Below are 22905 nucleotides of genomic sequence, written 5' to 3' on the forward strand. Positions count from 1 at the left end.
ATCCGACAGCTGCATCACGCTAGCTAGAGCCCTTATCTTACCCAGACTAGACTACTGTAACACCCTCTATGCGGGTACGAACAGCCGATAGCCGCATCACACTAGATAGAGCCCTTATCTTACCCAGACTAGACTACTGTAACACCCTCTATGCGGGTACGAACAGCCGATAGCCGCATCACACTAGCTAGAGCCCTTATCCAGATGAGACTAGACTACTGTAACGCCCTCTACACAGGCACTAACAGCCACAACCTAAAAAAAACTTCAGATGATTCAAAACAATGCACCAAGAGCAGCCCTTAACATCCCTAAAAATAATCGCATCACCACGTCGAGATGGATAGCCCACTGGCTGCCGGTGCATGATCGAATTCTAGTCAAAACCCTCTCCCAGAGGCACAAGTGCCCTTCCAGCTCAGCTCCCAAGTATCTATCCAACAAATCCTCTAAAAACCAATCCAACAGACTCATGCGCTCAGCTCTTGCGCATCTACTCACTATTCCTAGATGCAAACTACAGAAAGCCGGGGGCAGTAGCTTCCCAGTGGTAGCTGCTAAACTATGGAACACTCTACTACTGTCATTAAGAGCCGAACCCTCGTTCTGGACCTTTCAAAAAAGTCTGAAAACTTGGCTTTTCACACAAGAGCAATGAAATGTGCTTCCCGTCACTTCCCTGTGACTAATCTGTTTGTAGCAATCATAATGTGCCAACGACTGCTACCAATCCTGTACCCCCTGTAACTAAGCTCCTGCAAGTAACAGCGCCACAATGACCCTGGGCTCTCTGCACGCTATATAAATAAATAAATATAAATAAATCTCCCCTACATCAGCTAACTACATTCTCTACTCTCTACATACATGGTCCATTACCATCTATATGTGTGCTCTATTCTCTACATACATGGTCCATTACCATCTATCTGTGTGCTCTACTCTCTACATACATGGTCCATTACCACCTAACTGCATTCTCTACTCTCTACATACATCGTCCATTACCATCTATCTGTGTGCTCTACTCTCTACATACATGGTCCATTACCACCTAACTGCAGTCTCTACTCTCTACATACATGGTCCATTACCATCTATATGTGTGCTCTACTCTCTACATACATGGTCCATTACCACCTAATTGCATTCTCTACTCTATACATGCATCGTCCATTACCATCTATCTGTGTGCTCTACTCTCTACATATATCGTCCATTACCATCTATCTGTGTGCTCTACTCTCTACATACATGGTCCATTACCACCTAACTGCAGTCTCTACTCTCTACATACATGGTCCATTACCACCTAACTGCAGTCTCTACTCTCTACATACATGGTCCATTACCACCTAACTGCAGTCTCTACTCTCTACATACATGGTCCATTACCATCTATCTGTGTGCTCTACTCTCTACATACATGGTCCATTACCACCTAACTGCATTCTCTACTCTCTACATACATCGTCCATTACCATCTATCTTTGTGCTCTACTCTCTACATACATGGTCCATTACCACCTAACTGCATTCTCTACTCTCTACATACTTGGTCCATTACCGTCTATCTGTGGCCTCTACTCTTTACATACATGGTCATTACCATCTATCTGTGTGCTCTACTCTCTACATACATGGTCCATTACCATCTATCTGTGTGCTCTACTCTCTACATACATGGTCCATTACCATCTATCCGTGTGCTCTACTCTCTACATACATGGTCCATTACCATCTATCTGTGTGCTCTACTCTCTACATACATGGTCCATTACCATCTCTCTGTGTGCTCTACTCTCTACATACATGATCCATTACCATCTATCTGTGTGCTCTACTCTCTACATACATGGTCCATTACCATCTATCCGTGTGCTCTACTCTCTACATACATGGTCCATTACCATCTATCTGTGTGCTCTACTCTCTACATACATGGTCCATTACCATCTCTCTGTGTGCTCTACTCTCTACATAGATGGTCCATTACCATCTATCTGTGTGCTCTATTCTGCTCAGAATTGTTAACTCACTCCTATTACAATTGTAAGTTAATACTGCTTCTAACTGCATTTACCTAACCACTGTTAAATCTCACTGTACATGTCATAACTTGCACCCAGATGCCTCGAGGTTAGGCGCGCTATACAAATGTCTAAAATAAATAAAATAAATACATCAATAGAGTACCCTAATATTGTATACTCGCTAATATTCGGCCATGTATATAACATTATTTCAAATGGATTGTGTCCTCCAACGTATTCCACATCTTTGACATGTAATGTTCACAGCTGTGTAATTCGGAAACATTTTCAGCAGAGGGCGTCCTGCAACGATGACGTCGGGTTGATGTCCCTCGACAGCCTCGGTCGAGGACAACGTCACCGGATGTAATAAATAGGACGCACGACGCTCGTAGCCTCAGTTCCGTTTTTTCCACAAACGTGTTTGCTTCGGAGACTTGGCGTGCCTCGTGTTTTACTTTGTGAAGATGTCTTCTTCTTCGACCCCTCTGACTCCATGGTCTGGCTTAAAGACTTGCCGGGACTGCAAGTGTAAAATGTCGATCACCGTCCCGCATCGCATTTGTTTGTAGTGCTTGGGCGAGAGTCACGACACCGACGACTGTTCTAAATGCCAGTCGCTGACTGCTAAGGTCTTGCGGGAGCGTAAGGGAAAGCTTCAGGTAGGTAGGGGTGCTAACCCCAGTAAGTCCAAACGTACTTCCAAGTCCAAGTGTATGTCCACCGACGATTCGAGGGGCGACGCTGCGTCAGAAGGATTCTCGGGGGTCTCAGTCCCGGAATGGTTCCCGCCATTCGTCCTTCTCAGCATTCACGGAAGCACCATCACTGGTCACCTTCCCCGTCCTCCTCGGAGGATGGTGCCTTGAGGAAAGTGGCTTGCCCGACAAAGTCTTCGACTCCAGAGGAATGGGCTGCCTTTAGGGAGCAGATGTTGGTGATTTTTCAATCGTAGGCACAGTTACGTCCGCGCCTTCTCACAAAGCCGGCAAAGAACGGTCTCGAACTGTGGCTCGCACGCCTTCAGGTTCGGGTCCTTGGCGCGATCCTCATCGTGAATCATCGAGGTCCTGTTCGGACAAGGCTCAGGATGGTCGCAAGTGACGTGCTTCCAGGTCTTGGTCCTTGTCCCCGGCGAGACCGCAGAATCCTGCTAAGGGCTCGAAGTCGGCGTCAGCGCTGTGTCCATCGGATATGGACGTCGAAGCAGTGCCTTCATATCAGCCCTCGGCACCATTGGTGCCCTTGCCAAAGCCGTCAACGCCCTCGACGACTTTGGGGCTTTTTGGCTGAAATGTACCTTCAGAAATCCCTGATGTTGTGGATCCTCCTAGGAAGGCTACTTCCAAGTCTGTGAGGCCGGTGGTGGACTCCAGACCCTCTTCTGTCCAGAGGCAGGGTTTTTACCTCCCTCTGGATTACATTTATGAGGAGGAGGAGCAAAGGCCAGACTTTGATGTGGACCCTATTGAGCCTGATGAGGATCCTGTCTTTTCTGGAGACAGTCATTTGGAAGAGTTGAGGCAAACTCTTCATGATGCCAGTGGTTTGGGCACTTCTCCCGAAGTGGAATTTGGCAGGCCTGAGCGTGGGGCTCATGCAGAGTCGTCCTACAGGAGACTCATGGCGAGGGACATGGAGTATCTGGGTTGGTCAAGTCCTCCAGAAGCTTTTGTGCAAGATGATCTAATGGACATTTTAGATCAAGGTCCGTACTCTGACCTGGTGTTAACTTTTCATCTCACTTTACAGAAAAGGTGGCGGCTGCTTGGCAGTCACCGGAATCTCTTCCGGCTGTTAACAAATCGTTAACTAAAAAATACTGCCCTTCCGGTAGCGACCCCAGCTACTTATCTTCTCGCCCCACTCCTGAGAGTTTGGTGGTTCAGGCGGCTATGGCCACCTCGAGGCAGGCGGCGTACCCTACCATCCTTCCGGATAGGGACGACAAATGCTTTGACGGTTGGGCTCGCAAGGTGTTTTCTGCTGGGAGTATGGCATTGAAATCGGCCAACTCCACTTGTGCGCTGGCAAGATTTTCACACACACTGTGGAACTGTGATTCTCTTGCGGCTAAGCATATTCCCGAAGGGGAGGAAAGGGATGGGTTCCTTGCTCTTGTGCAGGATGGCAAGGATGCGATGTGTGAATCCTGTGGGTTGGACACCTCTCCTGGATGTGGGCTCATGTGGGGTCCTGTGGGTTGGACACCTCTCCTGGGTGTGGGCTGGATGTGGGTTGCTGTGGGTGTGACACCTCTCCTGGTTGTGGGCTCGTGTGGGCTGATTGTGGGCTCGTGTGGGCTGATTGCAGGCTCCTGTGGGTTGGACACCTCTCCTGGATGTGGGCTCATGTGGGCTCCTGTGGGTTTGACATCTCTCCTGGATGTGGGCTCCTGTGGGTTGGACACCTCTCCTGGATGTGGGCTCATGTGGGCTACTGTGGGTTGGACACTGCTCCTGGATGTGGGCTGGATGTGGGCTCCTGTGGGTTGGTCTCCGCTCCTGGATGTGGGCTCCTGTGGGCTGCACACCGCTCCTGGACTCCGCTCCTAGATGCGGGCTGGATGTGGCCTCCTGTGGGTTGGACACATCTCCTGGATGTGCACTCCTGTGGGTTTGACACATCTTCTGGATGTGGGCTCCTGTGGGTTGGACGCCTCTCCTGGATGTGGGCTGGGTGTGGGCTCCTGTCAGTTTGACACCAGTCCTGGATGTGGGCTCCTGTCGGTTTGACACCTCTCCTGGATGTGGGCTCCTGTGGGTTGAACACCTCTCCTGGATGTGGGCTCTTGTGGGTTTGACACCTCTCCTGGATGTGGGCTGGATGTGGGCTCCTGTGGGTTGGACACCTCTCCTGGATGTGGGCTCTTGTGGGTTTGACACCTCTCCTGGATGTGGGCTCCTGTGGGCTTCACACCGCTCCTGGATGTGGGCTGGATGTGGGCTCCTGTGGGTTTGACACCGCTCCTGGATGTGGGCTCCTGTGGTTTTGACACCTCTCCTGGATGTGGGCTGGATGTGGGCTCCTGTGGGTTTGACACCTCTCCTGGATGTGGGCTCCTGTGGGTTTGACACCGCTCCTGGATGTGGGCTGGATGTGGGCTCCTGTGGGTTTGACACCGCTCCTGGATGTGGGCTGGATGTGGGCTCCTGTGGGTTTGACACCGCTCCTGGATGTGGGCTCCTGTGGGTTGGACACCGCTCCTGGATGTGGGCTCTTGTGGGTTTGACACCTCTACTGGATGTGGGCTGGATGTGGGCTCCTGTGGGTTGGACACCTCTCCTGGATGTGGGCTCTTGTGGGTTGAACACCTCTCCTGGATGTGGGCTCTTGTGGGTTGAACACCTCTCCTGGATGTGGGCTCTTGTGGGTTTGACACCTCTCCTGGATGTGGGCTCTTGTGGGTTTGACACCTCTCCTGGATGTGGGCTCTTGTGGGTTTGACACCTCTCCTGGATGTGGGCTCCTGTGGGTTTGACACCTCTCCTGGATGTGGGCTCCTGTGGGTTTGACACCTCTCCTGGATGTGGGCTCCTGTGGGCTTCACACCGCTCCTGGACTCCGCTCCTAGATGCGGGCTGGATGTGGCCTCCTGTGGGTTGGGCACATCTCCTGGATGTGGGCTCCTGTGGGTTTGACACATCTTCTGGATGTGGGCTCCTGTGGGTTGGACACCTCTCCTGGATGTGGGCTGGGTGTGGGCTCCTGTGGGTTTGACACCAGTCCTGGATGTGGGCTCCTGTGGGTTGAACACCTCTCCTGGATGTGGGCTCTTGTGGGTTTGACACCTCTCCTGGATGTAGGCTGGATGTGGGCTCCTGTGGGTTTGACACCTCTCCTGGATGTGGGCTGGATGTGGGCTCCTGTGGGTTTGACACCTCTCCTGGATGTGGGCTCCTGTGGGCTTCCCACCGCTCCTGGATGTGGGCTCCTGTGGGTTTGACACTGCTCCTGGATGTGGGCTCCTGTGGGTTTGACACTGCTCCTGGATGTGGGCTCCTGTGGGTTTGACACCGCTCCTGGATGTGGGCTCATGTGGGCTCCTGTGGGTTGGACACCTCTCCTGGATGTGGGCGGGATGTGGGCTCCTGTGGGTTTGACCTCTCCTGGATGTGGGCTCCTGTGGGTTTGACACTGCTCCTGGATGTGGGCTCCTGTGGGTTTGACACCGCTCCTGGATGTTGGTTGGATGTGGGCTACTGTGGGTTGGACACCTCTCCTGGATGTGGGCTCCTGTGGGTTGGACACCTCTCCTGGATGTGGGCTCCTGTGGGTTTGACACCTCTCCTGGATGTGGGCTCCTGTGGGTTTGACACCTCTCCTGGATGTGGGCTCCTGTGGGTTTGACACCTCTCTTGGATGTGGGCTAATGTGGGTTTGAGAACCTCTGCTGGATGTGGGTTTCAAGTGGACTCCTGTGGTTTTGACACTACTCTGCTGGATGTGGGCTCATGTGGGCTGGATGTGGGAGCCTGTGGGTTTGACATCTCTGCTGGATGTGGGCTCCTGTGGGTTGGACACCTCTCCTGGATGTGGGCTCCTGTGGGTTGGACACCTCTCCTGGATGTGGGCTCCTGTGGGGTTGACACTGCCCCTGGATGTGGGCTCCTGTGGGTTTGATAACCTCTGCTGGATGTGGGTTTCCAGTGGGCTCCTGTGGTTTTGACACCTCTGCTGGATGTGGTCTCATGTGGGCTGGATGTGGGCTCCTGTGGGTTTGACACCTCTGCTGGATGTGGTCTCATGTGGGCTGGACGTGGGCTCCTGTGGGTTTGACACCTCTCCTCGATGTGGGCTGGAAACGGGCTCATATGGGCTGGATGTGGGCTCCTGTGGTTTTGACACATCTCCTGGATGTGGGCCCTGTGGGTTGGACACCTCTCCTGGATGTGGGCTACTGTGGGTTGGACACCGCTCCTGGATGTGGGCTCCTGTGGTTTTGACACCTCTCCTGGATGTGGGCTCCTGTGGGTTTGACGCCTCTCCTGGATGTGGGCTCCTGTGGGTTTGACGCCTCTCCTGGATGTGGGCTCCTGTGGGATTGACACCTCTCCTGGATGTGGGCTGCTGTGGGTTTGACACCTCTCCTGGATGTGGGCTGCTGTGGGCTACTGTGAGTTGGACACCGCTCCTGGATGTGGGCTGGATGTGGGCTCCTGTGGGTTGGACTCCGCTCCTAGATGTGGGCTGGATGTGGCCTCCTGTGGGTTGGACACATCTCCTGGATGTGGGCTCCTGTGGGTTTGACACATCTCCTGGATGTGGGCTCATGTGGGCTCCTGTGGGTTGGACGCCTCTCCTGGATGTGGGCTGGGTGTGGGCTCCTGTCGGTTTGACACCAGTCCTGGATGTGGGCTCCTGTGGTTTTGACACCTCTCTGGATGTGGGCTCTTGTGGGTTTGACACCTCTCCTGGATGTGGGCTGGATGTGGGCTCCTGTGGGTTTTACACCTCTCCTGGATGTGGGCTCCTGTGGGCTTCACACAGCTCCTGGATGTGGGCTCATGTGGGCTCCTGTGGGTTGGACACCTCTCCTGGATGTGGGCTCCTGTGGGTTGGACACCTCTCCTGGATGTGGGCTCCTGTGGGTTGGACACCTCTCCTGGATGTGGGCTCCTGTGGGCTCCGGTGGGTTTGACACTGCTCCTGGATGTGGGCACCTGTGGGTTTGACACCGCTCCTGGATGTGGGCTGGATGTGGGCTACTGTGGGTTGAACACCTCTCCTGGATGTGGGCTAATGTGGGTTTGAGAACCTCTGCTGGATGTGGGTTTCAAGTGGGCTCCTGTGGTTTTGACACTACTCTGCTGGATGTGGGCTCATGTGGGCTGGATGTGGGAGCCTGTGGGTTTGACATCTCTGCTGGATGTGGGCTCCTGTGGGTTTGACACCTCTCCTGGATGTGGGCTCATGTGGGCTGGATGTGGGCTCATATGGGCTGGATGTGGGCTCTTGTGGGGTTGACACCTCTCCTGGATGTTTGCTGGATGTGGGCTCCTGTGGGTTTGACACCGCTCCTGGATGTGGGCTCCTTTGATTTTGACACCTCTCCTGGATGTGGGCTGGATGTGGGCTCCTGTGGGTTTGACGCCTCTCCTGGATGTGGGCTGCTGTGGGTTTGACGCCTCTCCTGGATGTGGGCTGCTGTGGGTTTGATAACCTCTGCTGGATGTGGGTTTCAAGTGGGATCCTGTGGTTTTGACACCTCTGCTGGATGTGGTCTCATGTGGGCTGGATGTGGGCTTGACACCTCTGCTGGATGTGGTCTCATGTGGGCTGAATGTGGGCTCCTGTGGGTTTGACACCTCTCCTGGATATGTGTTCCTGTGGGTTGGACACCGCTCCTGGATGTGGGCTGGATGTGGGCTCCTGTGGGTTGGACACCTCTCCTGGATGTGGGCTCCTGTGGGGTTGACACCTCTGCTGGATGTGGGTTCCTGTGGGTGTGACAACTCTCCTGGTTGTGGGCTCATGTGGGCTGATTGTGGGCTCCTGTGGGTTGGACACCTCTCCTGGATGTGGGCTCCTGTGGGTTGGACACCTCTCCTGGATGTGGGTTGCTGTGGGTGTGACACCTCTCCTGCTTGTGGGCTCGTGTGGGCTGATTGTGGGCTCGGGGCTCGTGTGGGCTGATTGTGGGCTCGTGTGGGCTGATTGTGGGCTCGTGTGGGCTGATTGTGGGCTCGTGTGGGCTGATTGTGGGCTCGTGTGGGCTGATTGTGGGCTCGTGTGGGCTGATTGTGGGCTGATTGTGGGCTCGTGTGGGCGGATTGTGGGCTCGTGTGGGCGGATTGTGGGCTCGTGTGGGCGGATTGTGGGCTCGTGTGGGCGGATTGTGGGCTCCTGTGGGTTGGACACCTCTCCTGGATGTGGGCTCATGTGGGCTACTGTGGGTTTGACATCTCTCCTGGATGTGGGCTCATGTGGATTTGACATCTCTCCTGGATGTGGCCTCGTGTGGGTTTGACATCTCTCCTGGATGTGGCCTCGTGTGGGTTTGACACCTCTCCTGGATGTGGGCTCCTGTGGGTTGGACACCTCTCCTGGATGTGGGCTCATGTGGGCTGATTGTGGGCTCCTGTGGGTTGGACACCTCTCCTGGATGTGGGCTCCTGTGGGTTGGACACCTCTCCTGGATGTGGGCTCATGTGGGCTGTTTGTGGGCTCCTGTGGATTGGACACCGCTCCTGGATGTGGGCTCCTGTGGGTTGGACACCTCTCCTGGATGTGGGCTGATTGTGGGCTCCTGTGGGTTGGACACCTCTCCTGGATGTGGGCTCCTGTGGGTTTGACACCGCTCCTGATGTGGGCTCCTGTGGGTTTGACACCTCTCCTGGATGTGGGCTAATGTGGGTTTGAGAACCTCTGCTGGATGTGGGTTTCAAGTGGGCTCCAGTGATTTTGACACTACTCTGCTGGATGTGGGCTCATGTGGGCTGGATGTGGGAGCCTGTGGGTTTGACATCTCTGCTGGATGTGGGCTCCTGTGGGTTTGACACCTCTCCTGGATGTGGGCTCATATGGGCTGGATGCGGGCTCATATGAGCTGGATGTGGGCTCCTGTGGGTTTGACATCTCTGCTGGATGTGGGCTCCTGTGGGTTTGACACCTCTCCTGGATGTTTGCTGGATGTGGGCTCCTGTGGTTTGACACCGCTCCTGGATGTGGGCTCCTGTGAGTTTGACACCGCTCCTGGATGTGGGCACCTGTGGGTTTGACACCGCTCCTAGATGTGGGCGGGATGTGGGCTCCTGTGGGTTTGACACCGCTCCTGGATGTGGGCTCATGTGATTTTGACACCTCTCCTGGATGTGGGCTGGATGTGGGCTCCTGTGGGTTTGAAACCTCTCCTGGATGTGGGCTCCTGTGGGTTTGACACCTCTCCTGGATGTGGGCTCCTGTGGGTTTGATAACCTCTGCTGGATGTGGGTTTCAAGTGGGCTCCTGTGATTTTGACACTACTCTGCTGGATGTGGGCTCATGTGGGCTGGATGTGGGAGCCTGTGGGTTTGACATCTCTGCTGGATGTGGGCTCCTGTGGGTTTGACACCTCTCCTGGATGTGGGCTCATGTGGGCTGGATGCGGGCTCATATGAGCTGGATGTGGGCTCCTGTGGGTTTGACATCTCTGCTGGATGTGGGCTCCTGTGGGTTTGACACCTCTCCTGGATGTTTGCTGGATGTGGGCTCCTGTGGTTTGACACCGCTCCTGGATGTGGGCTCCTGTGGGTTTGACACCGCTCCTGGATGTGGGCACCTGTGGGTTTGACACCGCTCCTAGATGTGGGCTGGATGTGGGCTCCTGTGGGTTTGACACCGCTCCTGGATGTGGGCTCATGTGGGTTTGATAACCTCTGCTGGATGTGGGTTTCAAGTGGGCTCCTGTGGTTTTGACACCTCTGCTGGATGTGGTCTCATGTGGGCTGGGTGTGGGCTCCTGTGGGTTTGACGCCTCTGCTGGATGTGGTCTCATGTGGGCTGTATGTGGGCTCCTGTGGGTTTGACACCTCTCCTGGATGTGGGCTCATGTGGGCTGGATGCGGGCTCATATGGGCTGGATGTGGGCTCCTGTGGTTTTGACACCTCTCCTGGATGTGGGCTCATGTGGGCTACTGTGGGTTGGACACCGCTCCTGGATGTGGGCTGGATGTGGGCTCCTGTGGTTTTGACGCCTCTCCTGGATGTGGGCTCCTGTGGGTTTGACACCTCTCCTGGATGCGGGCTGCTGTGGGTTTGGCACCTCTCCTGGATGTGGGCTGCTGTGGGTTTGACACCTCTCCTGGATGTGGGCTGCTGTGGGTTTGACACCTCTCCTGGGTGTGGGCTCCTGTGGGTTTGATAACCTCTGCTGGATGTGGGTTTCAAGTGGGCTCCTGTGGTTTTGACACCTCTGCTGGATGTGGTCTCATGTGGGCTGGATGTGGGCTCCTGTGGTTTTGACACCTCTGCTGGATGTGGTCTCATGTGGGCTGGATGTGGGCTCCTGTGGGTTTGACACATCTGCTGGATGTGGTCTCATGTGGGCTGGATGTGGGCTCCTGTGGGTTTGACGCCTCTGCTGGATGTGGTCTCATGTGGGCTGTATGTGGGCTCCTGTGGGTTTGACACCTCTCCTGGATGTGGGCTCATGTGGGCTGGATGCGGGCTCATATGGGCTGGATGTGGGCTCCTGTGGTTTTGACACCTCTCCTGGATGTGGGCTCCTGTGGGTTGGACACCGCTCCTGGATGTGGGCTGGATGTGGGCTCCTGTGGTTTTGACACCTCTCCTGGATGTGGGCTCCTGTGGTTTTGACGCCTCTCCTGGATGTGGGCTCCTGTGGTTTTGACACCTCTGCTGGATATGGGCTGGATGTGGACTCCTGTGGGTTTGACACCTCTCCTGGATGTGGGCTGGATGTGGGGCTCCTGTGGGTTGGATACCTCTCCTGGATGTGGGCTCCTGTGGGGTTGACACCTCTGCTGGATGTGGGTTCCTGTGGGTGTGACAACTCTCCTGGTTGTGGGCTCATATGGGCTGATTGTGGGCTCCTGTGGGTTGGACACCTCTCCTGGATGTGGGTTGCTGTGGGTGTGACACCTCTCCTGGATGTGGGCTGATTGTGGGCTCCTGTGGGTTGGACACCTCTCCTGGATGTGGGCTCCTGTGGGTTGGACACCTCTCCTGGATGTGGGCTTGTGTGGGCTGATTGCAGGCTCCTGTGGGTTGGACACCTCTCCTGGATGTGGGCTCATGTGGATTTGACATCTCTCCTGGATGTGGGCTCCTGTGGGTTGGACACCTCTCCTGGATGTGGGCTGATTGTGGGCTCCTGTGGGTTGGACACCTCTCCTGGATGTGGGCTCCTGTGGGTTGGACACCTCTCCTGGATGTGGGCTACTGTGGGTTGGACACCGCTCCTGGATGTGGGCTGGATGTGGCCTCTTGTGGGTTGGACACCACTCCTGGATGTGGGCTCCTGTGGGTTGGACACCACTCCTGGATGTGGGCTCCTGTGGGTTTGACACCGCTCCTGGATGTTGGCTCCTGTGGGTTTGACACCTCTCCTGGATGTGGGCTGATTGTGGGCTCCTGTGGGTTGGACACCTCTCCTAGATGTGGGCTACTGTGGGTTGGACACCGCTCCTGGATGTTGGCCAGATGTGGGCTCCTGTGGGTTGGACTCCGCTCCTAGATGTGGGCTGGATGTGGGCTCCTGTGGGTTGGACACCCCTCCTGGATGTGGGCTCCTGTGGGTTTGACACCTCTCCTGGATGTGGGCTCATGTGGGCTCCTGTGGGTTGGACACATCTGCTGGATGTGGCCTCCTGTGGGTTGGACATCTCTGCTGGATGTGGGCTCCTGTGGGTTGGACACCGCTCCTGGATGTGGGCTCATGTGGGCTCCTGTTGGTTGGACACCTCTCCTGGATGTGGCCTCATGTGGGCTCCTGTGGGTTGGACACCTCTCCTGGATGTGGGCTCCTGTGGGTTGGACACCTCTCCTGGATGTGGGCTCATGTGGGCTACTGTGGGTTGGACACCGCTCCTGGATGTGGGCTGGATGTGGGCTCCTGTGGGTTGGACTCCGCTCCTAGATGTGGGCTAGATGTGGGCTGGATGTGGGCTCCTGTGGGTTGGACACCTCTCCTGGATGTGGGCTCCTGTGGGTTGGACACCGCTCCTGGATGTGGGCTGCTGTGGGTTGGACACCGCTCCTGGATGTGGGCTGCTGTGGGTTGGACACCGCTCCTGGATGTGGGCTCCTGTGGGTTGGACACCGCTCCTGGATGTGGGCTCCTGTGTGTTGGACACCGCTCCTGGATGTGGGCTCCTGTGTGTTGGACGCCGCTCCTGGATGTTGGCTCATGTGGCCTCCTGTGGGTTGGACACATCTGCTGGATGTGGCCTCCTGTGGGTTGGACATCTCTCCTGGATGTGGGCTCCTGTGGGTTGGACACATCTCCTGGATGTGGGCTCATGGGGGCTCTTGTGGGTTGGACACCGCTCCTGGATATGGGCTCCTGTGGGTTTGACACATCTCCTGGATGTGGGCTCATGTGGGCTCCTGTGGGTTGGACACCGCTCCTGGATGTGGGCTCCTGTGGGTTTGACACATCTCCTGGATGTGGGCTCCTGTAGGTTGGACACCTCTCCTGGATGAGCGCCCTGATGAGACGCCTTCTGGAGTGTCCTCTACAGCTGCTGCTTGGTCCAGATGAGACGTGGCATTCTATAACCAGAGTAGGGATCTCAGTGTCACTGTCTATGTAGTGCGACAGATCCCAGCCCCCTTGGCACCTCTTGCATTCATTAAGGAACACAAACACCACACCCCTTCCTTCTGAACCCACACCTGTGTATAACCTTTTTCAAATATGTACGCCTTGCAGTGTTTGCTAGTGTCCCCGCCCCCTTCAAGACGTTCATTCCGAACACAGCAAGATAAGGAAGTGCCTGCAGTAATGGTTAATTTGTACATGCCTTCTTTCATCCAGGAACTACGGGGGCGTGTATGTTGGCATCCCGAGCGACGCTGCCACCCTGGCCTTCAGCCGCAGGAAAGTTGGGCAGGTAGGTTGAAGAAGCGTTGAAGAAGCATTGAAGGCCTCTGTCTGGTTATAGTTGATCTTTGCTTTCATCCAGTAAGGTGGTCCACCACAGACGTCATCGCAATGTTTGATTATCGACTACACGTAGACATTACATGTCCCTGTGGTGTCTCCAGGTGGGGCGGTGGCACTGGCAAGTGGCAGGAAGAGAACCAGGGTGTGTGGAGGATCCCTGTGGTCTCCCTTTCCCCTTCCTTCTAGTCATTGTTTTGAGAAGCTCGGAATTCCTGTTTATGGGAGAGAATGCTCCTCTCCACCGCGCCCTAAACAGCACCTAAATGGGTTCCAAGTCTTCAAGAAGTAAGCAGAGGTCAGCGGAGTGTTTGTTTGCTGAACGAGCATGAAGTGTGGCTAGATGCAGGAGGTCTCCACCTTTTTGAAGGTTTTCCGAGGCGGCGTACAGGGCTGTGGAGTAGGAGGGGGAGGGATAGATAGAGAGAGATTGAAGGAAGTTGATGAGGGCCGGCAGGCGCCAGTCAAAGTGGATGAGGTTGGGTTGAGGACCCTGAACCAAGATAGTGCCAGTGTGGTAGACATTAATGATACACAGTGATAAGCCTGCCAAGGGAACTTCCCACTTGGTGCCACCATTAATGGGAGAGGGAGAGGGGAGGAGGGGATATATATATATATATATATATATATATATATATATATATATATATATATATATATATATATAGGCCAGGGTTGGCGGTCAGGTGTCTTTTTCTGTGCTTTTTTTTCTTCCATACTCTGTGTGAGAGAGAGGGGGTAGGTGATAGTGTAGCAGTTGGAGAAGATGGGAGCGATGGTGAGTGCCATGAAGGTGGCAGGGGACGGATGAGGATAGAGGAGTGGTTGCACTTGAGAGTCCTAGCCCAAACTAACCAGGTGGCCTAGTAGTTACAAGAGGGACACAGAATGCAATGCAGCAGTGGGGTGCAGGATGTTAAAAGCACACACACTTGCATTCAAAGGGCACACAATGAATGCAGAAGAGGTAGAATAGGCGAGTCAAGGAAGGCAGAGTGAAATGGGCAGAGTTTCTTTCTGGTTCAGAGTCTGTTAGAGAAGAAGGCAGTGGAAAGTTCAGCCATCACTCACTTGATCTTCTGAAGAGAGCGTGGAAGCGCAGGGGCTGTGGTTCATGCAGGTGCTGGTTACATCTGGAGGCTGCTTCATAGTTCCGGGGAGGGGGAGAAAAGGGGGGAGCCCACCCCGGCCCACCTCTCACTAGATACCTGTTCGACATCTCTATGTGCCCAAACATTAGTGCAAATATTAGACCCCAACTACATGTTCATCAAAGAATGGCATTTATTCTGGTGTGAATCTTTTCTGTTTGACATTTGTCAAAGACATGTTCTGGAAGAAGTTTTATTTAGTTTTTCTTAATTAGCATTACTTTTAGTTAAATATGGCTATTTTAGTCTTTAATGAAGGATTATAAATGCATTTTAGAATCTAATGCACAAGCTCATATCATGCCCAGGAATCCTGGTCCTTATTGCCACAGACCTATTTTCTTATACATTTTACGAAAACCTTTAGAAACTTAAGCTCCATGAAGGTTGTGGTAAGTACCCCCAAAAGTGCCATCCCTGTTGCCAGCAGACCAGGATCATTTTCAATGGGTTGTGCAGCCATAAGCTTTGTCTGAGCGTTTCCCAAAAAACAATCTACGCCTTTGAACCGAGACTTGCCTTCGGCTGATCTTAATTTCTGCACCCTTGAAAGCTTCCTGTCCCACCCTGATTCACTTGTGCATTCACCAGCATTATTCATCCACTTGTGCATTGGCCAGCCACCTCCACAAAGCCCGCCTACACACCCAAGCACACATTCAAACATACACAACACCTTACATGCATACACACATGGACTCACTGTATTTTTAACATGATTTGCTTGCCTGCTCTGCACTCTTATTCACGTCTCTGCTGCTCCAGAAGGCCCACCAAATAAACCCTTCTAGAAGGAACCAGGAAGTGGAGAGAAGTGTCATACCCCTCCCTGAGTTGAGGTTCCTGTCTCGGGCACGTAGAGGCGGGAACGTACTGCCCCAGGCCCTAACCAATGAGGAGGTTATCGAGTGCACCCGGCACTTTTAACAGGGCGCATTACCATGGTCAGGATGGCCAGGATAGTCAGGATGGCCAGGATGGTCAATGTACAATTAAAGGCTTGAGACGCTAAATGCTTCTGGTCTTGCATGGCTCATTGGGCATGCGCAGCTGTGTGTGACCGGGTTGGGGCACAACCCTTTTGGGGGGGCAGAGACTCCTCACAACCTGGGTTAGGAGGCATACCAGTAGTATTCCAGAGCCAGCCCTCGCACAACAGGGGGCCCAGTCCCTAAAACCCCTCTTTGCCCCTGATTGTTGACCTTGGCAACACTATCAATCTACTGAACCCACGTAGGTCCTTTGAAGATGAGGTATGATAAGATATGGTATTTATAACGCGCCTATACACAAGTGTTTCACGGTAACCGTGAGATGGCTTGGGATGCTGGTCTTACTCATTCATCACTAATCAAACAGACTCAGGAAGTTGGCAAACATCAACTGTTTTAGTAACAAGTCTTTAAAACGGGGAGTACAACAGACATCTACAGACGCCGCAGAGCTCGCTCAACGAGTTCTCGAAGCATTACATGAAAAATCACAACTTTATACTAAAAGTTCGCCATTACTGATGTCATACTACATGGCAAAATAAGAAGACCTACTAGAGGATGTGATGAACTCAAAGGGAACATCTAAATCTACTTCCATAAGGGCAGGGATTGTGATTGGGTCTCTAAGGTCAGGTGGACAACTAAGCCCACCCCAAGTGCAAGTCATCTTCTGTGTTAGACTAATACAGAGTATTCTATTGGCTTTTCAAACTATAGGGCTCCTTGCTACGTGGCCCTCTACAATTGGTTGGCACGCTTGTATCCTTCTGGAATATTCCACTTGCTAGCAGCATGCAAGCTGGTACCCCAGGTGCTGGAGGATTGGCCTGGTCATGCCTCCCCACCCACTTAGTCCCACATCGGTCATCGCTCCTGCGCTCTGCCATTCAGTTAAGTCTTTGAACTCGGCCTTGCAAAAGCCTCTCATCTCTGGGAATAAAAGGGAGTGAGAACATGGCCTTATCTTCTGGTCTTGGTGTAGCTCGACCCAAAGTCTATTTTCATCTGATCATGTGACTAGAGTGAACTTTTTGAGCTCCTTCGTTGTATTTAATACTATTAAATGAAGAATACCTGGCACTTCTAGTGTTTTTCCATTACACCTCAAACAGGAGCATGACTTACTTCTCACGTTCATTGTATCTCCTCGAGTAGTTAACTAGGCTCTCGGCAGCCCCGACTCTTGACACTGGGCCAGCCAGGCCTTCTCGAGTCTTCCTTCACCGCCAGCTGTTTATTCAACTGCGCCACACTTTCAGCCCTTTCATTTATGGGTTCCTAGTTTGCTAAAATGCGTCGTGGAACATCCAGATTCTATTCCATACACACTTATATATATTGGTGCATCGCCTGTAGCCTATTCACTATGATAGCCAGCCTTATGATTACTTGGTCTACTTGCGTTACTGCATCTGTACAATTATAAAACGACTTGTATATTTTCTTCGGTGCTCTTTGCACTTTTAATCTTCATTTTGCTCCCAAAATGTTGCACAATTCTTTATTTCACCATCAGATTCTATACCATCTGTTCACCTTCTTCATCAGGATCTCTTCTTGGTGCGTCATGTGATGTCACTAATCTTCTCTTTCACATATCTTCATACTTCTTCCGGAACTTCCTTCAGAAGACCGTACATATAGATACATATAGAGTATTCTTAATGGATAACTTGTTTCAAGAATTCTTCGCAGTATAGGTATCATTATTGGCTTTGCGCATGTCAGAATTTCTGGTTCCCAACATATAGGCAGTATGAGGTTGAGACTTCCGGTAGAGCTACTTGCTCCTTCTCTACACTCCCAATGCTGTACACCTTTAATTTGGATCAGTGTTCTATTTAACCACAAGTACCATGATGCTGTGTGGTGACAAACATAGGATGCGTGGTGGAATTAAGCCGCTGCACCATATACCAAAACATAATCTCCTGTGCAAGTCAAACTCCAGATAAAGCAGCAGCAGAAGGCCAAACAGTTTACCATCCGAGCAAGCACTTAGCAAACCAACTCGCACGAAAAGTGGGCAGACATAGGAGGTTGTCTGAAAACTGCACCATGTTAAGACCCTACCACGGGGGGAGGGACGAAGGAACATCTAGCTGTAATTTACCCTTACAGTCACGTGAGATACAAAGCTAATGAAGGGTGGGGAGACGAGAATAATAAACCCAGAGTATAAAAGGCCAGTGAAAGAAAGAAAAAGTGAAAGATGGTTGGTTGAGGTCAGAAGGTGGACTGAGCGGCCAGGAGGAGGACTGGAGGTGGCATGGAGTGCTAAGGAGTGTGTGGAGGAGTTTGACAAGTGAGGTTGCGTGTGTGCGTGTGTGTGTGTGTACACTAAATAGAAAGCCTGAAGGTGTTTGTGCGAGTGAGGGGCAGTGGGGTGTAGGAGGTAGTAGAAGTGAAAGTGTAGAGGGTAGAAGAGAGTCGAGAGTGAGAGTAGTAAGAGGAAGAAATTGATTGGTGGAAGCAGTAGGGAGAAGGGATAAGGACGAGTGTAAAGGGCAAGGGTGGAGGTAGGAGGGTGTGGTAGGTGGTGAAGGGGAAGTGGTAGTGAAAGGTGTAAGAAGACCAGAGAGACATAAGAGGAGTAGAAGTGTCAGGAGAGAGAGATGGAGACACAAGGAGGGAGAAGGACTACAGAGATTAGGTGGGAGGAGGAGATGGTGAGAGATGAGGGTGGGACAGGAGCAGTAGCCTGGTCCTGTCGGGAAGGGATAGTGACCCCTCTCGGGCAGGGTGGAAGCCAGAGCCTGTTCAACCCCAGAGAGGGAAGGTGGCCCTTGTGAAGGCCCCTGTGCAGATGAATATGGCATCACCCCTTACCTCCATTTCCAAATGACAGCCATTATTTCTCTATTTCTGTTAGTGAACTACAGGTTGTTTGGCCTTGTAAGGCCTACTCCTCCCTTGCCTCCACTAACCGACTTCCCGCTAAGATCTCCTACTCGCACAAACCCCTCACAGATGCCACCAGAGGCCTTGCCTTTAGCACATCAGCACTAACACGTTTAGCTCTTTCTCACCGTCCTCGGCTAACCGATGCAAAGTGCTGGAGTCTATCAGAGATTGGGGGTCCATCTGGAGAGAGGAGGAGAGGAGCTGCTCAGCCGCTCCCGAGACCTGTGTAAGGTGAGAGGAGCCCAGCACCACTGCTCAAGATGTCTGGGGATGGGTGGGGGAGCTTCCTTCTACCGAGGGCGCTAAACAAGCCATTGTGAGAGGTGACCCTGTGCTACTTCAGCCTCACCCCACTGGGCTTCGGCACCCAAGGCTCGCTCTGGTGCAGTGGAGTGACCTGATCGGTGTGTCGGGAGGACTTCCATGTCTCGGGTAAGGGAGGCCGTGCAATGGGAGATGAATCCAGGAGCGCTCGGCTAAGGTGTGCTGAAACAGCGCTGAGGAGTCCAGATAAGGAATCTGCTCAACATCTATTGCATGTGACTGCATATCATTCGCTATGCATGTATGCTGCATATACTACTGTTTCACACAACACACAGCGGAGTCCCATAATACATCTGGTGCAGCTGTCGGTGTCATGCGCTCGCCCCCTTGGCGCCTATGGGATAGGTGGAGAAAGGTCCTCCATTGATGGTTCCACTACATTTCTTCAGCACTACACACGCGGTCCAATTGTTTCGCTTATTCTCCCTTGTCTTTGCTAAGCCCGCTATCCTTCCTTGCTCTCCTGCTGGCTTCGTTATTCCTTGCTCTTTGGTATCTTTTTCCCGTTAGTATCCTCCTTTTTTCTTCTCTCTGGCACTCCGCTGGTGTGTGGCTCTCGCGTCACACTGATTCACTCCTCTCTGACACCACTCGGGTCCCCAACCCGATTCCTTTTTCTTTTCTCCTCTTTTGAGGTTCTCTCCTTTCCCCCCTCCACTGGAGAGCTCTCTCTCCTGCAAGCTGTGCAGTACCACGGACTGCATCCATTCTCCCTCTTGGCGTTCCTCTGATCTGGCTGCTTCGGGCTCCATCTGCCTTCCTAGGCACTGCTGCTTTGAAACTTACCTTTTTCACTCAGACTCTCTTCCTGTCATCAGTCTTCACTACACCTTGGACTGGAACGGACCCCACGATGTTCTTGGATAACATCCTTCCTGGTACGTCTGCTCTGTGACTGCACTCCTTTGGAACAGTTTCTACAACACCACAGACTTGACAACCACAGGGTTCTTTTTCTGTGACAGCCATCTCCCTAAGCCCCTGCTTTGGCAGCCATCTTCAGATTTGGTAAGCATCTAAAGTGGCAATATGACCAAGAAGAGCCACAGAGGGGAAGGAAGGAGGGTTCGCATGTGAATTCATGCCAGACCCTTGCTGGAGAACAAGAGTTACAGGTAAGTAACCTGTTACTTCTCCAGCATGGGGTCTGGCATGGATTCACATGCAGTACAACATTATACAACCACGCGAGGTGGCAAGGCTCAATAGAAGCAATTAACTCTTACCTCTGGAACAGACTCACCTCAAACAAACAGGTTGCGTAGCACTGCTTGTTTGCTTGACTCTGGATTCCTCCCTGGAATCCCTGCTGACGCAGTAGAACTTTGTGAAGGTGTGTGTGGATCTCCACATAGCAGCTCTGTGGGTGTCCAGCAGGGGCACACAGGCCTGGAACGCCGTTGTTGCAGCGATCGCTCTGGTGGAATGGCCTCTCGGACGGCCGGGCAGCGGTCGGTCGCCGACTGATGACCGTGTATGATGCAGCCGGATAGCCTACTTGAGATTGAAGCCTTGGACAAAGCCTTACCATGGTTCACAGGAGCAAAATTCACGAACAGCTGTGAAGTCTTTTGAAAACTCTTTGTGCGTGCCATGTAGAACTTCAGGGCACGAGCGACGTCCAGCGAGTGCAAAGCCCTCTCAGCCGGAGACAAAGGTTTCGGGAAAAAAACAGGTAACATCAAAGGTTTGTTGAGGTGGAATTCCGACGGAACCTTCGGCATGAAGGATGGGTGCATCCGCAGCACCACCCTAAATTTGTGGAAAGTCGGGTATGGCTGTTTGCAGGACAGGGCCTGTATCTCACCTACCCTCCTGGCAGAGTTGATGGCTATGAGGAAGGCCATTTTCCACGAGAGAAACTTGAGGGGCCAGATGCATAGGCTCGAAGGGGGCTCCCATGAGCCTTGTCGGTACCACCTTCAGTTCCCATGCCAGGGCAGGAGCCTTCACCGGCGGGAAAGATAGAAAAAGTCCTTTGAGGAACTGCTTGATGGGTGAATGAGACCAAAGTGAAGATCTTCCTAGAGACCTGGTGTAGCGTGAGAAAGCCGCCAGATGGACCTTGATAGAGGCTTGTGCCAGACCGTCCTTGGCCAAGGATAATAAGTACAGAAGAATCTGTGGGCCTGTGACCCTCTGAGGGGTAATCTTCTGCGACCAGCACCAGGTAGTGAAACGCTTCCACTTGTGACCGTAGCACTTCAGAGTCGACGCTGCCCTGGCCTTGGCGAGGACCTCCCTGCAGTCTGCCGGCAACTCGTATCCTCTAAACTTAAGCGCTGCATGAGCCAAACCCTCAAGTTGAGTGATCCTGGGTCGTGATGCAGGATTGTGCCTCCTTCTCTGGAGAGAAGATCCGTGACCGCCAGCAGCTTGATGGGCTGCAGCGCTGACAGGCTGAGAAGGTGCACTGTCTGAGTGTGTTGATGACTCGTAGCAGGGGAGGCAACAGAGGAAACACATACAGGAGCGTCCCCCAGGCACCTCGGCTGATGGAAGCTGCTGGCGAACTGCTATCATTTGGAGTTTGCCGCCATCGCAAACGGGTAAATCTGGGGCCTGCTCCACTTACTGAAGATGTGGTCCACTTGGTCCTGCCAAAGTTCCCACTCGTGGCAGGAGCGCAACTCTCTGCTGAGGGAGTCCACAATGGTGTTCTTGACTCCTGCTTGGTGAAGGGGAACGAGGAAAATGTCTTGTCTGAAAGCGCAGTGCCACATTGTCTACACTTCCTTAGAGAGGGCCAGGGAGCGAGGGCCCCTTTATTTCCTGATGTAGGGCATTGTGGTGGTGTTGTCTGTGAATATCCTCACCACTTTGCCCCTCAGGGATGGCAGGAACAACTTGTGGGCCCAGAACACTGCCCGCAGCTACAGGATGTTGATATGGAGATCCTTCTCCTCTGGCAGCCACAGGCCTCTGGCGTGGAGACGTCTGGTGTGGGCTCCCCTACCTTCCAGGGAAGCGTCCGTCCTGATAGTCTCCTGGAATGGAGGGTTCTGAAAGCCCATGCCACGGTGATGTTGGAGTGGACACCCCACCACTCTATCGCCCGACTGAACTCATCGTCCAGAGTGATCATGTCTGTGAATTTTTGGACACCTGCCCCCAGCGAGCATCCAGGAACTCCTGAAGAGGGTGCATCTGTAACCTACAGAGCTGGATGAGGTAGATGCAGGACGACATCACGCCGAGCAATGACTTGATGGTCCGCACCGTGGCCGTCTTAATCAGCAACAGCTGCTGCACCTTCCCCTGAATGGCTGCTACCCTCTCCTCCGAGGGTTATGCTAGGCAGGACACTGTATTGAGCCTGGCTCCCAGGAACACACGTTCTGTAATGGTGTCGAGCAGGACTTTGGATAATTGATGGAGAATCCCAGATCCATGGGCAGTGTGACGGTCACCTCCGTGTGTGCGACTGACAACTCCTGCGAGTGGGCCTGGATGAGCCAGTCACCGAGATACAGGTATACGTAAATCTCTTGTAGATGGAGACTGGCCGCCACTGGTGTCAGGACCTTCGCGAACACTCTGGCGGGGTATGGCCTTGAATTGGTAGTGCTGTCCCTGCACTACGAAGCGTAGAAACCTGCAGTGTTTCCTGTGAATGGGTGTTAGGCAGAATCAAATGCAGTACCCTTTGGAAACACCACATATAATTAAGACTACAAGTGCAAGTACAATTTCACCTTTGGTACAAGCCTGTACTACACAGTAAAGTGGTAGCGATGGCTGAGCAGCCAGACTTATCTCAAGAGTAAAGTGAGCAGTACAAGAGTTTACACAAAGGACTAGCAATCACAGTGGTTCAAGCAAACACTGACTCAAGGTTTCTGAGTAAAAGAATATACATTTATTTACACCATCAGTTATAAAACAGT

The 22905-nt window shown here is 53.0% G+C and overlaps 1 protein-coding gene across 1 annotated transcript in view; it reads left to right on the forward strand.

Moving 5' to 3' along the window:
* C12H12orf75 (chromosome 12 C12orf75 homolog) overlaps window positions 1-22905 on the forward strand; it is a 252245-nt gene that overhangs the window by 171523 nt on the left and 57817 nt on the right. Inside the window, exon 4 of the mRNA XM_069627774.1 lies at window positions 13513-13588. Coding sequence (XP_069483875.1) covers window positions 13513-13588 — 76 coding nt within the window. The remainder of the gene's footprint in view (window positions 1-13512; window positions 13589-22905) is intronic.

The sequence above is a fragment of the Ambystoma mexicanum genome, chromosome 12, assembly GCF_040938575.1.
Source record: "Ambystoma mexicanum isolate Mex_15411 chromosome 12, UKY_AmexF1_1, whole genome shotgun sequence".
NCBI classification, from domain to species: Eukaryota; Metazoa; Chordata; class Amphibia; order Caudata; family Ambystomatidae; genus Ambystoma; species Ambystoma mexicanum.